Source organism: Vigna unguiculata, chromosome 1 (assembly GCF_004118075.2).
Source record: "Vigna unguiculata cultivar IT97K-499-35 chromosome 1, ASM411807v1, whole genome shotgun sequence".
Classification (NCBI taxonomy): domain Eukaryota; kingdom Viridiplantae; phylum Streptophyta; class Magnoliopsida; order Fabales; family Fabaceae; genus Vigna; species Vigna unguiculata.
In genome coordinates, this window is record NC_040279.1 from 13,820,623 (window position 1) to 13,839,244 (window position 18,622).

Sequence of the window (18,622 nt, forward strand, 5' to 3'; positions counted from 1 at the left end):
AATAGTGATTTGGTCATATACTTTGTTGGTTTGATTCATTTTGGTCTCCTTATTATCTTGCACTAATGCAGAATACTATTTTTAACTCGCCTTATATGCCTTGGTTGTCCAAGAACCGAAGCATATAATGTTGCAGTGGCCTTTTTGCAATTCTAGCCAACTTTTATGTCTCGGTTCACAAAACACCGGAAGCAAAAAAGTGTTTTATGCTTCGGTTATCTAAAAATCGGTGCCAAAAGCGCTCATATGCCTTGGTTATAAAGACCCGAAGCCAAAAACGTGGCTAATATTTCAAAAATGTCACTAGAAGTTTCATATTTGGCCTCGGGTGGCAGAAGACCGGTGCCAATATGTGTTTTATGCCTCGGTTATAAATTGAACCGAGGCCATAAAGTTTAATTACGAGTTCAAATTGCGAACCCATTTCCCTTTTCTTCTTCTCTGCGCTTCTCTTCTCCGCTTCAACCTCCATTTCTCTCTTCCCTCTCCCTACAACCTGCACCTCCATTTCTCTCTTCTCTCTCATTACCACCACGCTACCACTAATCCGGCCACCGTCGCCTCCGCTTTCCTACACCTCCATTTCTTTATAGTGCCTTCTTCACCACTTTCCGGCCATTGTCGTGTCGTCGTTCCTCCAAGGTAAGTTGAAAACACATTTTTTTTTGTTTTTCGTTTTATATATATTAATTTTCAATTTGGATTACTAAGTCACAAGAATTTAAGAGCATTGAGTTTGAAATTGTGTGGCATTTTTTGAGTAGTTTTGTAAGATAATTGGGTTTGAATTTAAAAGCATTGGGTCTGAATTTTAGAGCATTAGTCTGAATTTAAAAGCATTGTAACAACATTACAATTCAATAGGTAATATATTTTGTTGAGGTTTTCAGTTGTTTTTTCTATTTTTTTTGTTATTTTTTACATTCTCTTATGATTTTTATTGTCTCTTGTAGCTCTCGAAAACGTGGGTAGTGTTGCATTGCATCATCTTCCATTGTCATTCGCTTTTCACGCTGATGAGTGCGTATTTTTGCCCTCATTCAGTGTTTAATTGTGGGTATTTAAATGAATTTGTATGCTTAAAGAGTGATTTAATTGAAAGTTCTAATAATTAGACTATTTGAGCTTGTGTGATAAAAATGTCTTAAAAAGTGATTTTTAGCTGCATAAATTATTTTTGGATATTTTAACATTTATTGATGCAGTTGAAGTTAAGATTAAGCTCATTCAAGGTGGGAAAATAAATTGATTGAAGTTACAGAACACCTTTAAATAAGTCTAAAATTAGCAAGTTTTGGAAAAATCACTAATCACTACAAAAAAATTTGCATTTAACGGGGGTTATTTAGCGAATGTTAATATAACCTTAGCAATTGATTAACTTAACTTAGCAATGGATTAACTTAACTAATTACAAAGGTTTAGTGTTAAACTTCTATAAAATAGTGTAGGTTTTCAAAACATCCGTTAAATTACAAAGGTTTAACTTTAAACCTCTAAAAAATAGTATAGATTTTTAAAACCTCCCTTAAATTACAAAAGGTTTAATGTTAAACCTTCAAAATGTAGTATAGATTTTTAAAACCTTTGCTAAATTACAAAGATTTAATTTTAAACCTCTACAAAATAGTCTAGGCACTAAAAAAAATTATTTTATTAACTGTCATTTTGTAGCAATTAAAAATACCGCTACAAATATTTTCACTTTTTTTTAGTTTTTCTAAACCGTCAGAAATTTTTTTTATATAGTTTCTTTTAATATTTTTAGTTCTCTTCTCCGTAGCTTCTCCGCTCTAGTTTCTTTCTTCAGATTTTTGTATTCTTTTCCTTTCTTCTTGAACATTGATGGTCGACAGTAGAGTGGAGGTGATGCAGCAATTTAGGAACCCTAGATTCAACCTAGACATGGTGAACTCATTTCCTCTCTCTTGCAATTTCAATCTCGCACATATCCTCCACTGGCCTTCCCCTGAAAAAGCTCACCCCATTTTTCCCTGCTATAGAAGCTCGTATCACGCGATTCCCTCCATTGGCTTTCCTTCTCACTGTCTCCCTCTCTTCATCACGCGGAAAACACCGCACGCCTATCTTCATCAAGTGAAAAACACTCCACAGCTATCTTCGTTGCCTTCTCACCGATCGTCATTCGATTTCGATTGTCACCCAACTAGTTCCATCTTCTCACTATGGTCGGGCTTAGATTCGGTAGGTATCACTCTTCTCGCCATCTACCTGTTACCTACTCTTGGTTATGGCTTGCCCTAGTGCATGTTTGGATTTATTGTTTGATTTTATTACTTGTGTCTATAATCTAGGGTTTATATGTTTGATTTCGTTACATGTTGATCAGTTTCTTGCTATTGCTAATTTTTGTTTGATTTGAGAATAAAATGTTTTTTATAACTAAGGTGTTGATGTCTCTGTGTTTGCAGATAGATGCAGGAACTGATCCTAGGATCTAAAAATGTCGTGTATTTGACCCAGGTCTTTTTTGTCTCTCCAATTAATGCTTGTTTATAGTAATTAATCTAACTCCATGGTGATTTTTTTGCGATGAACTCAGAGAAGGGGATGGGGTTTTCAATGTTTGATTATACATTAGTTTAACCTGCTAGGGAGTTTGGAAAACAATTTTATTTTCTACTATTTAAGAATTGGGAGTTGTTTTGGTGCGAATTAGATGGGTTTGTTCCTTTTAGTAAACTGTAAATGATGATTATGGGCACGACTTAAAAATACTTGGGAGACTGTTTTATAAATCTGCTTCCTTCTTGATCTACAAAATGACCGTTCCACAAATTTTTTTCATGAGAAACAGGAAATGAGATGAACAAAATTATAGTTTTGGTTGTGGTGCTCTATTTGAATGTTAATCATGACCTCAATTTCTAAAGGTGGATTTCAAGTTGAATATAGGGTCTGATTTATGTGATGTAGCTTACATTTATAGGATTGTGAGCTAAAGTGGAGGCCATGTGGTTCTTCTATTGATCAAAGCTCGAGGCTTGCATCCATGTTGGAATCCATAGAATGTCTTTGTTGCGGTTGAATTGGCCGAGCCAAACCATTTTACACCATAAATTTTGATAGTTATTTTGTTTTGTTTAAGGATGATTACCTTTATTATTTATACAAAGTAATATGCACTGTTTTACTATACCTTTAGTTGAAGTTGATTATATGTAGATAACATAGTACTGTATTGTCTGCACGATAACTTGTGATATCATTTGGGATAGTAAAATCTTATATTGTGTAAATTCAGAAATATATTCGAACTCAAACATGCATTGACACTACAGTTAAATTGACTATTAATTTAGTTCACCTAAATTAATAGACCTATTAGTGTCTGATATGGTATTTCGTCTCTTGATTTTATCAAATTGCTTTATGTTGATACATTGTGTGGTAACAGTAATAGAGAAACCCAAAGGTGATATTATATCAGTCTTGAAAGCTGATAAAGAAGATTTGGAATCATCACTCAACAAGGAGAAACAACATGCTCTTCAATTCAACCAAGAGCTGACAGAAGCTGAGTCTCGTAACACTGACCTTTAAAAGGTAAACTACCTTAATTGTTGAAGATACTTTTTAGTTTGGAATTATAGGTATGGATTCAATTCAGGAATCAAGCATTAAAGTGGGTAATGATTACTAGCAAATAAAAATTTGAATTTTAAAGAACTATTCTATTGCTCTTTTTCTGTCCAGAGCTTTGACTTATAGGACAACACTCCTTCTATTTTCTTTGAACTATACTTCTTTCTTTGGTCTTTTGGTCTCTAGATCAGTCGGTTGGGTTAAAAGACCCAAGCAAAATGGGGTGTATGATTGAACTGGTTGATTCAGAGTAGTAATTTTGATTAATTTCTAAACCAATTTCCACTTTCAAATTGTTCATGAAATTGCTACAGGGGCACTATGGAATCTTGCTTTCAATGCTGGTAATGCTCTACGAATAATAGATGAAGGTGGAGTATATGCACTTGTTGACGAAGAAGATTATGAAGAAGGATGATATTAAAATATGATATATGCTTTGTTAATTGAGTTTGTAATAGTTATACTTTAGAAAGATTATGCTTCCTAACATGATATGAATTTCAACTCCATAGTATTGATTTTTACGGGTTATTTTCCTTTATACCTTGTTTGTTGTCGGGGAACTAGAGTTTTGAATAAGAAAGGAGAAAACTTTTTTTTTTGTGGGATTGTATTTGAATGACAATGAAATTTGTGTTTTTTTTTGCCTTTTGGGCGTGTTTGTTTTGTTACCTTTGATTTCTTATTGAGGTTTTATGACTGGCATGTAGGGTGGCATCAACCATTGATGTTGTCTTGCTTTCACATGCTGATACACTTCACCTTGGTGCCCTCCCATATGCCATGAAGCAGCTTGGACTCTCTGCCCCCGTTTATTCAACTGATCTTGTCTACAGATTAGGCCTTCTCACTATGTATGACCAGTACCTTTCAAGAAAGGTGAAATTACGCACTGGTTTGTTTGGTTTTGCTGTTGAGAAGAAGATTTTTTGTGCTTCTTAGTTTGTAGGATGTTGGATCTCTCATGTTCTTATATGTTCACTTGTCTTTTTAATCACTAGATAGAATTTGGAAAATGTGTGTGTTTCATAGCTGGATGGTTATATTAAAATATTTTGCTCTTTTGTAGCAAGTGTCGGAGTTCGATCTGCTCACACTGGATGATATTGATTCTGCTTTCCAGAGTGTAACAATGCTAACATATTCTTAGAATCATCATCTGTCAGGTAGGTGTTTCAACTTTTGTTACAATGTCATGCATTGAAGTGGTGGCATGTATTTTGTTTCTCTTCTTCCACCCCACCATTCTATTTGTATATAATATAGGTTAGTATCTGGACCATAATCCCATTCAAACCTTTATTTATTGCATGAAATTAAAGACCATTAGGAAATCCAAAGTTCCCTCCAAACTGGAACCCTTTGTCTTGGCAATAGGTCTCTTGAAGCTAAGGATATTTCTCACAACGGAGTCAAAGATGAAAATCGCTTTGTTTTGGGCCAAGTTAAAAAGATATATTTGCCGCATGTTGAAATATTTAGTGGGGCTAAATGGCCAAAGTTTATGTCACGTAGTATAGCCTTTTAAAGGATCAATGGTCAATGCTGAAGATGTTCACCTAGTTTTTTATGTTTGTCATGCTATACAGTGAAAATATATTTTTATGTGACTCATGGTTATTTGGCAAATTGAAGAGGCCTGAACGATAACAAGTTCACATGTTTCTTGTCTCTAGTGTCTATAATTATTTGCATGAGCAATGGAAGATTTTTGTTAACTAGAGAAATTTGATTTGAAAGTTTAGTTTATTTGTGAATACACCTTATTTTCAGAAGTTAATACTTTTTTTGTAGTAACACTTTACATATTTTCACCATGTGAAATATTTGTCCGTGCTGTAGAAGTTATGATATAAAAGTGTACATTAATTAGTGATGTGAAATTAAAGCATGCATTATCAATTCATAAAAATAAAGCTTTTGGTGTGAGACAAAAAGTTGTCCACACTTGAAAGAAATTTGTAGTCTCCCAAACCTTGCATATAACCTTCTCGACGAGTATTAATATTCCCTCATTTGGGTCGTGTCATCTTTAATGGCATTTTAATTTTTAACCACTTTTAGGCAAAGGAGAAGGAATTGTGATTGCGCCTCATGTTGCTGGCCATCTTTTGGGAGGTACTGTTTGGAAAATTACAAAGGAGAAGAAATCTTCTCTATTTATTATATTGATTTGTTTTCCTCAATATAAATAAATCACTTGTGCTGTTATAGAAACACACGGCTTCAGCTCAATGTTCATCTTTATCTTTATTGTTTAACACTTTTAATTCCCCAACTCAAATCCCCCCTCCTAGTTTGCCCCTGAATTTTAAAATGGGTTAGAGCTTGTTATCTTCTTTGGGAACCATTGCATTTCTTCTTCTGCAAACAATACTCATTACTCATCTTACAGGAATTTTTTTTTATATTGTTGCAATTTCATTGTTAAAATATTCTTCAGAGTTGAACCAGTTTCTATTCATGTTGATGTCATTATCCATTACTGTTAAATTGTTACTGATAATGTCAGCCAAATCTTATTAAGCCTTTAATGTAGATGGTCACTTTTCATTTTAAATAATATTCAGTTGATGAAGGTCTATTACTGGACACTGCCTGCGGTCAACAAATTTTGTCATGCGTAAATTTTATTGCTTTTCATTTGTTCTTACACCTTAGAAAATATAGGTATGTGCCAATAACAACAGCCTTCTGAGAGGTGAGATAACTGGGAAGGACATTCCAACTAGGAATGATCATGAGGTCACCTGACCGACCTTACCCGAGCTAAAATTATTTAGTTAAGTTGGGTTAATAGGTTGAATGAATTTCAAAATGTATCAAGTAGAAGTAACCGGTTGTGTTTGGAAATTTTGTACACAACCAACTACATTAAAATACCAATAGCAACCGGTTGTGTTTGGAAATTTTGTACCCAACCAACTACATTAAAATACCAAAAGCACTTGATAGATATAATTTATTTCTTTAACTTTATTTTTCTATTCTTTTCATGATCCAACTTTGGATATAAGATATCAATTTTCTTTCAACTTTATAATTGTTAGATTTTTTTTCCTATTCTTTGTGGGTTCTTTTTTCCAGTTTTCCTTTTTATTTATTTTTAAATATTTTCTCCAATGACAACCCAAATTGATTATTATGGGGTCTGGTTAGCATCTATCTGAATAGTCATAACTTCACCTGATCAATTTTATCAGTCTGTGTTCAATCCTGCACCGGTAATTTGTAAGACTACATAACTTCTTTTATTTTTCAGAGTTTACATTTGTAATTATGATTCACATTTATATTGTAGGTTTCTGATCAAGGAAGTGTGTCGACTAATACAACAAGTTCTGGACATGAGAAAAATCATGTGATAGTTAAAGAATATAATATAATGTGGAAGTTAATTGAATCATTTAATGTTTTGAGAACCATTGCAGTACTTCATGATAGTTTTTGCTGACTAATATTATACTTGAATTTGAATTTGAATTCGTATATTTGTTGTACTTTGATATACATTTAGTCATCTATAAATAATGTCAATTTGATGAGTTTATATCTATTTAGGTATAATTTCATTAAATATAGATTAAAAAAATAGAATAAATGTAAATAATTGTGATTGAAAAAATATATATGAATACATAAATGATAAATGAGTAAAAAATATAATAATAATAATTTAAAAATTTATGGTACTTTACGAAGGTTTTGAAACCTATAGTATTTTACGGAGGTTTTGAAACCCATGGTATTTTATGGGGGGTTTTGAAACCTATGTTATTTTATGGAGGTTCTAAAATTCATAGTATTTTATGGAGGTTTTAAAGTTCACGATATTTTATGAAGGTTTTAAAATTCATGATAATTAACCGGGGTTTTAAATTCACAAAACTTAACTGAGGTTTTAAAACATATCTTAAATATAAGAGGATAAAAAACTTTCGTTATTGAATGGTGCTTCTTGGGGTTCATAAAAATCTCGGTTAACACGTTCTCTAGGGATGGTTTAGCGAGTGAAATCAAAACCCCGGGTAAAGAACTTAGTAGAGGTTTTAACCCTAGGTAATGTAAAAATAAACCTTCGTTAAAAATATTTTTTCTTGTAGTGAATGCACCCTTGATTTTATTTTACACACTTCTATTGCAAGTGTACCACAAAAACCTGTTCTATAGTCCGAATTTTACTAAGTTGCACCCATCCTACCACTTAAAATAAACTCAACCTGATCATGCCATGTGGCAATCCTCACCTTCTAAATCTCTCCAACCATATGATGACACGTGTCATGATCCTCTACTCACTAAACTGACCAATCACGCAACGCATCCAACCATCTTCACAGATCTACTATCGCGAGCCAGAAACGTCGGAATAGCCATGCACCTTGTGGAAACTGGTAGCAGACCTTCGTCACTCCGCGTTCACGTCAGACCAGGTCGTTGGAGAAGACGACCACCGCGCCACACGCTGTTGGAGCAACTACAAGCATCTACGAAACCCTAATTTGGGAGAGAGAAGGAGCTGCCACATGTCATCCTCTAAATGGACACTGAAATGGTCAAAGTTGGTCAAATCTGGTAAAAAAGTCAAAAACTGGTCAAAGGAAAGGGGTTTAACTGCAAATATTGATATTTTTGGATGTCTATGCAAAATTGGACTAGAGGATTGAAAATGGGTTATTTAGAAAATTAATACAAATATTATTTGGTGATAATTTATCAGATATCTTTAAATAATTAATTTTTTTAATTATATCATAAATTATTAACCAACTATATTTGTCAATAGTCTATATCTCTCCAAATATCTTTGAATACTTATCTTTATCTTTATTTTAAAAGATATTTGAGAGGTTTTAGCAACATAAAAGCTAAGTCCAATTCCTATATAAAGAGACTAAGGGAGAAATAGAAAAAAAAGGTCGAGACATCGGAGTTTTGGAACCCTTATGGTGGCCTAATTTCGTTTCCTTTCTCTCTCTATTCTTCTCTCTTTATTTTGCATTCATGGAGTTCTAAACTTCTTGCGTTGATTCCATTGTAATTTCATAATTGAATTTTGAGGTTAGATCGATTAATTTCGTTGTTCTTTTTATTATTGTTGAGGTTTTCACTCATCTATGTCTTTTATCTTTGAATCACGTAAGAAGTAATGATTTTAAATCTATATGCATGTTGGTCATATAAGTCCAATAGTTTTTAAATTGAATTGAGACTTTATTTTGATTTTATTTAGAAACTTTCATATGATTAAATGAGTTTTTACCAATAATTGAGACTTTACTTTGGTTTAAGGTATTTACTCTAATTATAATTAATTGAGACTTTACTTTGATTAATTAAGCTTTTTATTTGGTGAGGAGATAAAAGAATAGACATGATTAGGCATAGTAAAATTTGATTGAGACTGTACTTTGGTTGAATTTATTGTGGATAATCTAAAAGTTCTCACTTTTAATTGAGACTGTACTTTGGTTAAAAGTGAGAACGCCAACAAATTAATTAAGACTTTACATTGATTAATTTGTAAATCTATAACAATAATTAATCGACCAATAATCTTTAGATAACCAATGATGAATCTATTTTGAAAAAGCAATGGAATCAATCTATTTTCTTTACTATTGTTTTTATTTCATTTTATCTTTTAAATTTTATTTCTATCTTTGTTTATCTTAATCCCCTATATTTTTTATTTTATTTGACCAACTCATTTGTATAGTTTTATAAGAACTAATTTGTTAAAAATCAATTCCGTGTTCGTTGGGAGACGACTTAAGGTTACTTGACCCATTCTATTTTCTTGACTATTATCTTAGCAATACTGAAGTTGCTGTAGTTTAGTAGTATTAATTTGATTGCGTCAATGACAGCGTTATCAAATTTGGCGCCGTTTTCGGGGAACACGGTTAGAATTTTTATCATTTTAGTTCTTATTTTAATTATTTTAATTATTTTTATTTCTTTTGATTTTATTTTTTATTTTTTATCACTAACATTTTTTTGCTCTCAATTATTTTTCGTAACATTTATTTTATTTTCTTTACTTATTTTATTTTGTTCCTGTAGAGAACAAATAAGATATATCGGACACAAGCGTTACCTTACTCTGGTCCGCAATCTCCTCAGTAGGCTTCCTCCCGGCCCATACGTGTCGCCTGTGGATATCGCGGTGTGAATTGGTTGAACCCGAGGGGGGTTACCTGCAGAAGAGACTCTGAAGCTCAAGTCAGTAAAATCTCTTAGAAAGTCAAATCTCGTGATTAGAAGAGTAATGAATGCGTACCGTTAATTCGTGGGGTCCATGCATATTTACAGATTATTAATTATGTCTGGCCATGTCATGGGCTGGGCCCTTGTTTGGACCGTAAGTGGGCTTGGGCCTTAACCCAGGTCCCTTAGTTCGATCATCGTGGGCCCTATTGGTATTACCATTAATGTTCTGAATTTGCCAAGTTCTTGCTTAGTTTTCTAGAGTTACCGGCCTAGACCGGTTACTCTTTAGCGGCTTCGGCCGCTGTTGTTCTTTTAGTGTGTTCGGCCGCTGTTGCTCTTTTAGCGGCTTAGGCCAATTACTTTGATTCACTTAGCGTATGTATGGTGATTATTATTATTTACGTCCTTGGTAGTTACATAGACGGGTTTTATGGTTATTATTCGGCTAGGCCGGCCAGGTGTGGTACATATTTTATTTTGTTTAGTTTTTTTTAAGCATAATTTTGTTTGAGGAATTTTGTTGGGAAATTTGTGAAACTAGTTGGGAAACACTTTGGCTAAGGAAAGATAAGGTACTTAAGTTGTCCATTGAGACGCACCTCTCTTTCCTAGAAGCCTACTCAACAAGCTTTCAACTTATTTATTTTTAGAAAACCTCTTTCAAAAATGCAAAATAATTTTTCATATGAAAATAATCAACAATGTGATTTTCAAGTGAACTATGATTACTATCCATAACAACCACGTGATTCATATGATTATCAACAACCAATTGTCACACCTACTTCTGCACCTGATATAAGTGGGTTAACTTTACAACAATTTAATGATCTATATCCTAGATCATCTTTTTTGGGATATGAGCAACAACCATATTCTGAGTGTCCACCTCAACAACCATATGTTCCAAATAGTTTTCAACAACAATTTGTACCACCACAACAAGTTGAAGCAACGAATGGACCATCCTACAAAGAAGTTATGATACTAATGGGAGAAGTTATAGAGAAATTAGAGTCCAGGGATGAAAGATTGCGAGTTGATCACGATGCAAAAATATTGAGCAAGAGTGGTATGAAAATAAGAAAATATTGTTTGATATGTTGAGGGATGCAAGTAAAAACAACTTCATAAAATTACTTGTAACTTTTAATACCACCCTTCAACCCCATCAGAGATTTCCTGAACATCCAAATTTTAACGCACTTCGTCATAAAATCAAAGATATGCTTCTGAAGTTGGCCATCAGAGCTGAACAAATGTTTGAAGATTTGAGTCAGCTAATGAATGATACAGTTAGAAAGGTCACTTTGGAAGATATGATGAATATGATGACTGAAATGATGAAGATGAATCAGACAGATCAGAAAGAGATGATGAATGCCGCCACACAAAGCTTGCAAAATCAGTCTGAAAAATTGATAGCGGAATCACATCACACTGATATATCTACTAATAGACCTAATGATACTAATAGTAATATGCCTACTGATGGACATATCAATTTTGCGAAAGATGTTGCTGATGAAGAAATTAAAGATTCTCACATAAACATAGCTACTGATGGATATGTTGATGATGCTCAATGTGAATACAAAGTTGTACCTGTTGATGAGGATATGAGTACAAATGATCATTTTCAAGAGCAAAGTTGTGAGAACAATACAATAGAGGAACCAAATGCAGTTGAAGAGCCAACGATATTTGAAGATGCAGCTGAAGCATCTACTATTGCAACTGACTTGGTTAATGATGAAGCAGTAGAGTCAACAACACCAGGTGAAAATTTTTGCTCAGAAGATGAAATTATGAGGATTATTGATGATCTGCTTAACCATCCGAATGCACCTGATAATGCTCAAGATGAGTTGAAGCCACACACTCCACACATCAAGTTTGTTGATGTGAATGATGTAAATAAGTTTTTAGTGGTTATCTTTGTTGACATGGCTGTAGAAAAAGAATAAAGGTTGTTGCAACAGGTAAAAACCTTAGATTCAAATTCTTTTGAAATCATTGTTGATAGAAAAGTTAATATGCATGAATATTTGTTTTTTGTTTTTGATTTTAATAAAAAAATAAAAAAAATTCAAAAATATGTTTTTTTGTTTTTAGTTTTCATAAACTTTAAAAAGTAAAAATTAAAAAAATGGTACAAGCTGATTTGTACTTTGTAAAATTAAAGAAAATAAATTTTGACATATGACCAAATTGAGTCAGAAGTCATAATTTTTTTCGTTTCCTCCCAAAATAAGTCCATCAAAGACATTTTTTTTAAATAAGTGTAGGGGAGACAAACTGTAGGTAGGATTTTTTTTTGTTTTTTGTTTTTATTTTCATTTAAAAAAAATTGTGATTTCTTTTCGAGAAAATTGTGAAAGTATAAACTTTTTACTAAGTGGAACTTTTAAACAATATGTCTCTTAAGAAATCCACCAAAAATATTTCTCTGTTTTCAATAAAACATATTGACATTGGATTTTTAGGATTTGATTCAGTAATTGGGATGATCATAATTCTGGTAAAATAAAAGTCATGTTGATATGAGTGGATTGTTTTTATGATTTGCTAATTGAGTTGATTTGAGAATTTCTTGATTAAATCTTTTGTGAAAGAGTTTAACCTTGTAAGTCTTGAGTCTTAATGCAAAGGATAGACCGCCATGTGCCATTCCTATTTTTTTCTTGAGTGACTTGCTCATGTTTGTTTATACTCAAATGTTTAACTTGACTCTTTTGTTTTGCATCTTAGGTAAATATGCATGATTTGATATGATTAAGGCATTTCTTGTTTTTAGCTACTTGGCCAAATAAGCCCACCTTGATATTAATCCATTGGTAGCCCCTTTGAGCTTTTAAACCTCTTCCTTTTTTCTTATTTTAAGCCTATTGCATAACCTTGAAAAGAAAAGACCATATTCTACCTTAGGAAGAAAGAAGGAGCTAATGGTTGTGTTCAGGAATGGTTGAGGAATAAAGTGTGTGGGTGAGTCTCTCACTCACAAATTAATAAAAATGACAAAAGAAAAAATTGTTGATGAAAAAGTGTTGAAATAATTGCTTTCTAAAAAAAAAAGAGCAACAAAGCAATTGATGAAGAAACAAAGGAATATACATGATTAGGCAGCCCTCCATGGTTTTGATGGAATACATGATAATAATATGATGAAGGAAAGAAAATAAAAGGAAGAAGGAGAGATGTGGTGGATGACGGTATTTGCTAAAACCAGAGAGTTGCTAAGTGTGTAAGTTGTTTCGCTTCTGCTCCCTTAAGTCTCTTTATATAGGCTTCAACTGGACTTTGAGCTTTATCTGTCGGTTGCTAAAATCTTTTATTTTTATTTAATTAATTAGCAACTTAATTTCTGTCCAATTTCCAATTCTGCCCCTCTTATTTAACCATTTTTGAAGTTTTGACCATAGTTGATTGCTGGCTTTAACTAGTTGACCAATGTTGACTAATTGACTGTCCAATAGCAGCCTTACACGTGGCAGAGTGCTTTCTCTCTCCAAACTAGGGTTTCTCTCACACTTTGGCTGCGAAGGTGCGGTGGTGCGAGGTTCTGGTGTTGTTCCGGCGAGCGCAGTGGCTACGCGAATCTGATGCTTGAAGCTGCCATGGTTGTTTGCTGTGTGCTCGCGTGGTGTTGTGGCAATGGTGGTAAGATTTGCGTCAATGGCTGGAGATGATGGCGCAAGGTGCAGATTCGTTCACGGTGTGCGAGAAGATGAAGCTGTCTCGCGTCTGCAATGGTGCGAGGTTGGCTCTGTTGCGAAGCTGCAGGAATGACGCGGCGGCGTAGTGTGTGATGATGGAAAACGCTGTTGTGTGCTTGCGATTTCCGGGAAGATGATGAATCGAAGGTGCAACTCTGATTCGTGATCTGGCGTTGCAGCTACGAAGTGATGCCAGTTTCGCAGCTGCAATGGTTCAGAAACTTGGTGCTTGACTCCTCTCTTCTCCGGCGAGATGGTTGCTGGCTCATGGACTGCTGCTGGAGACGCGCTGCTGCTGTGCGTTGCAGGTGCGGTGGCTATGGTGGCAGAGCTTCTCTTCTCCTCGGGTGGCTACTGTTGCGTCGTTCACTATGGCGTGATGATGTAGGTACTGCTTCGTGACTGGTGCGAAGTGAATGGTGTGTTGTTGCAGTAGCTCACGGAAGGCATCAGTGGTGTAGATTTGCGTTTCCAGCAAGGTGAAATGGTGGCCCAAGGTTGCAGATCTGGTATAGGTTGGATGCGCGAATGGTGCACGATTTCCGGCATGGTGAAGCGCAATGGAGGTGCTAGAACGTGAATGGTGGCCGGCGAGAAGAAAGATGGTGGAACTGTGGTGGCCGGAGGTTTGACGATGAGATTGGCGGCGGCGACTGCCATGGTGATGGAAAGAGATGATGAAAATTAGGGTTAGGGTTTCATGTGTGAGATGGTGACATGGCAAGATCTGATTGGTCATTTTGGTGAATGGAGGATTATGACACGTGTCAGCATATGGTTGGCCTAATTTGCAAGGTGGGGATTGCCACATGGCATAATCTGGTTAAGTGGAGTTTAAGTGGTAGGAGGGGTGCAACTTAGTAAAAACTAGGGGTGCAGAACAGGTTTTTGTGGTCCACTTGTAGGAGGAGTGTGTAAATAAAAACTGGGGATGCATTTAGCTCCTGATTTATTCCTTTCCAGAATTTCCTGATTTTGGACTTATTTTGTAACGTTGAATATTTCAAATCCACACTATTAATGACCAAAAATAAATTCCAGCTGCGTTAACAAACGTTAGAATATCCAATAATATTTTATGCAACTAAAATCAATTTTTACGCCATCTTTACCAAACTTACTCAATAAATTCAATAATCACAAATCCTAATTAAAGCAATCCTTAAGCACAAAAAATTCAATTAAATCCCCAAATTTAAATATTAAATGAGGGCAAAAATTTGAACTCATCACTCACCCACACTTATCCTTTTGCATTCTTGGGCAAAATTGAATAATTTCAAAACTTTATTCTGAGTTTTTTTTTATTTCATATTTTCACTGGATTAAAGGAATGAATACAAATGGAAACAGATCAATCTTCTAGAAATCATGTTGTCATGCACATATAAATGGAAAGATTCTGTTTTTCACACATGAGTTAATCTTTTGAGTTTACAAGATAATCAAATATGAAAGAGAAACACTCAAGTTAAATGTATATTTTCTCACCAAAATTTGCTCAAGTGTTTTGGCTTGTGTTTCCACTCAAAATACCCATGCAAGTAAACACTTTCAATGCTTAGCAAGACTCTAATATTTACAGCTTTCATAAAACATGCATTCAAAAATCATGAGGACTTTTCACAGGTTATAACAGGGCCAAGGCAAAGGTAGGAAATTTTTTTAGGATTTTAGTGTTTTTGAAATAGTAAGGTAGAAAGAATTATGGAGCATAGTTTCAAAAACAATCCTTTTTTTATGTTTTTTTTTTCTCTTTTATCCTTTGTTGCTCTTTTTTCAGACAATAATCATTTTTCATTTCAACACTCTGTCATCAACAATTATTTTCCTTTTGCCATTTTTATAACTTTGTGGGGGAAATAATCACCCCCCACACTTTATTCCTCAACCAATCTTAACATAATCCACTAGCTCCCTCTTTCTCCCTAAAGCAAGGAAAAACATGGTCTTTTTCTTTTTAAGGTTTAGCAATATGCTCAAAACAAGAAAAAAGGGGTTTAAGCTCAAGGGGCTACCAATGGATCAATGTCATGGTTAGCTTATTTGGCCAAGTATCTAAAAACAAGAAATGCCTGAGTCATATCAAATCATGCATATTCACCTAAGATGCAAAACACAAGAATCAAGCTAAACATTTGAGTATAAACAAGACATGAGCAAGTCACACAAGGAAAAATAGGAATGACACATTGTAGTCCATCCTTTACAATAAAGCTCAAAACTCACAAGGTCAAAAACTCTTTCACAAAAGATTTATTCCAGAAACTCTCAAATCAACTCAATTAGTAAATCAAAGAAACAATCCACTGATAGCACATGACTCTTATCTTCCCAGAATTATGACCGTTCCAATTAGTGAATCAAATCCAAAAATCCAATGTCAATATGTTTTATTGAAAGCAAAATTTTTTTTGTTTTTTATTTTAATTTTTTTTAAGAAAACAAACAAAAAACAAAATTAGAAAAGAGAAACAAAACAAATAGAAAACAAAATCAGAAAAGGGGGAAATCTCCCCACACCCCCACACTTTATCCATGCATTGTCCTCAATGTATTCAATATGTATATAATGCAAAGAAAAAGTATGAAGTGTACTTACCTCCTCAAGGTGGAAGGTATGCGGGAGAAGTCAAGTTCATCCCATCCATCTTCTTATTCAGCATATCTTGATTTTCATTGAATATCCGAAGATGATGCCCATTAACTTTAAAAGTTCTTGTTGAGGATTCTTCCTTGATCTCCACTGCTCCATAAGGAAAGAATTCTGTAACAATGAATGGTCCTTCCCAAGTAGAACGCAACTTACCACTCATGTGACCAAGCTTGGATTTGTATAGTAACACCTTTTGGCCTACCTTGAAATCTTTTCTAGCCACAAGCGTTTGGTCATGGAAGTTCTTCGTTTTCTCTTTGTAGAACTTTGAGTTTTCATAGGCTGCAAGCCTAATCTCCTGTAGTTCTTGCAACTGAAGTTTTCGCTCACTTCCTGCTTCTTCCAAATCCAAGTTGCATGCTTTCACAACCCAATAGGCCCGATGTTCAATCTCCACAGGTAAATGACAAGCCTTTCCAAAAACCACCCTAAAAGGCGACATACCTATAGGTGTTTTGTAGGCTGTCCTGTGTGGCCAAAGTGCATCATCCAATCTTGTGGCCCAATCCTTTCGACTAGGCTTCACTACTTTCTCTAGTATCTTTTTAATCTCCTTGTTAGAGATCTCTGCTTGCCCATTAGTTTGGGGGTGATATGGTGTAGCAATGCGATGTGTCACCCCATACTTCTTCAACATGTTCTCAAGTAGCTTATTGCAGAAATGAGTCCCCTGGTCACTGATGATGGCTCGTGGTATCCCAAACCTACAGAAAATGTTAGACATGACAAAATTCATAACAACTCGAGAATCATTAGTCCTTGTAGCTATGGCTTCCACCCATTTGGAGACATAGTCTACAGCAAGCAAAATATAAGTAAACCTAGAAGAAGGAGGAAAAGGACCCATAAAATCAATACCCCAAATATCAAATACTTCACAGTATAGCATGGGTTGTTGAGGCATTTAATCCTTTCTTAAAATGGATTTGGCTTCCCTTTGACACTGCTCACAATTTTCATATACCCTCTGTGCATCTTTAAAGATAGTAGGCCAATATAATCCACAATCCAACACTTTCCTACTTGTTCTTTGTCTGCCATAATGTCCACCAAAAGGAGACGAATGACAGAACTCAAGCACATGAGGTATCTCGATATCTGTAACACACCTCCTTATGACTTGGTCACTACCAATGCGACATAAGATTGGGTCTTCCCAGATATAGTACTTTGCCTCACTTTTTAGCTTGGTTCTTTCATATTTGGAGAAGGAAGGAGGAATAGCAAAAACAACCAAATAGTTAACAATGTCAGCAAACCAAGGTTTTGGAAACATACCTTTGACAACAGTCAATGCTAGGAGGACTTCATCAGGAAAGTCATCTTAAATAGGAATGTTATCTTCTCCATTTTCAATCCTGCTAAGATGGTCGGCTACTAAGTTATGCGCCCCACTTCTGTCTAGAATCTCAATGTCAAACTCTTGGAGCAGTAGCATCCATCTAATCAACCTTGGCTTCGAATCTGCTTCAGAAGGAATTTTAATGCTGCATGATCAGTGTAAACAATTACCTTGGAACCAAGTATATACGGTTTGAATTTGTCCAAGGCAAACGCAACTGCCAATAATTCCTTCTCAGTTGTGGTGTAGTTAGCCTACACTGTATCCAATGTTTTGGAAGCATAATATATCACATGTGGTAGCTTCCCATCTCTTTGTGCAAGTACCGCTCCTACTGCAAAGTTTGATGCATCACACATAAACTCGAATGGTAATGTCAAGTCAGGTGGCTGGATGATAGGAGTGGTGGTTAGCGCCTTTTTCAAAGTATCAAAAGCATCTTTGCACCTCTCTTGAAAGTCAAATGGTATATCCTTTTGTAGTAAGTTGGAGAGAGGGTTGGCTATCTTGCTGAAGTCCTTGATAAACCTCCTGTAAAATCCTGCATGTCGAAGAAAAGATCGAACCTCTTCCACAGAAGAGGGGTAACGCAATTGTGAAATAATATCAATTTTAGTAGGATCTACAGATATACCATTCCTAGAAATAACGTGACCTAAAACTATACCTTATTCCACCATAAAATGACATTTTTCAAAATTTAAAACAAGGTTAGTTTTTTCACATTTCTCCAAGACTCTAGCAAGATTAGACAAGAAATGATCAAAAGATGAACCATATACACTAAAATCATCCATAAAAACCTCAATACAATGCTCCAACAAATCTGTAAAAATACTCATCATACATCGCTGAAATGTTCCAGGAGCATTGCAAAGGCCAAATGACATTTTCCTATAAGCATATGTACCGAATGGACAAGTAAAGGTAGTATTATGTTGATTTTCTAGGGCAATACAAATCTGAGAATACCCAGAGAATCCATCAAGAAAACAGTATTGAGACTTACCTGCCAATCGATCTAACATCTGGTTCATGAATGGTAAAGAAAAGTGGTCATTCCTGGTGGCCTGGTTTAGTCTTCTA

The 18,622-nt window shown here is 34.7% G+C and overlaps 1 protein-coding gene across 12 annotated transcripts; it reads left to right on the forward strand.

Annotated features, from left to right (window-relative positions):
• The first annotated feature begins 1,759 nt into the window (after window positions 1-1,759).
• Window positions 1,760-7,157, forward strand: LOC114184939. 12 transcript variants are annotated; one of them, XR_003604696.1, is made up of 8 exons: window positions 1,760-1,908; window positions 2,004-2,205; window positions 2,433-2,484; window positions 3,419-3,567; window positions 3,921-4,488; window positions 4,679-4,775; window positions 5,674-5,727; window positions 6,911-7,157. XR_003604696.1 is itself a non-coding variant. In XM_028072358.1 (3 exons), exons 1-3 carry the CDS (start codon window positions 1,846-1,848, stop codon window positions 3,047-3,049), a joined length of 507 nt encoding a protein of 168 aa, XP_027928159.1. In that variant the 5' UTR covers window positions 1,767-1,845; the 3' UTR covers window positions 3,050-3,412. The 12 variants fall into 12 exon arrangements, 2 of the variants coding, with proteins under 2 accessions (XP_027928159.1, XP_027928168.1); XR_003604697.1 differs by having other exon boundaries at window positions 1,769-2,205; window positions 3,921-3,977; window positions 4,320-4,488; XR_003604695.1 differs by having other exon boundaries at window positions 1,768-2,205.
• Window positions 7,158-18,622: the final 11,465 nt, after the last annotated feature.

Coding starts and splice junctions, on each gene's coding strand:
- LOC114184939 (XM_028072358.1), top strand. CDS start 1,846: ATGGTCGACAGTAGAGTGGAGGTGATGCAGCAATTTAGGAACCCTAGA. Junction 2,206..2,436: donor TATGGTCGGGCTTAGATTCG/GTAGGTATCACT, acceptor GTTTGCAGATAG/ATGCAGGAACTGATCCTAGG. Junction 2,485..2,950: donor ATGTCGTGTATTTGACCCAG/GTCTTTTTTGTC, acceptor TTACATTTATAG/GATTGTGAGCTAAAGTGGAG.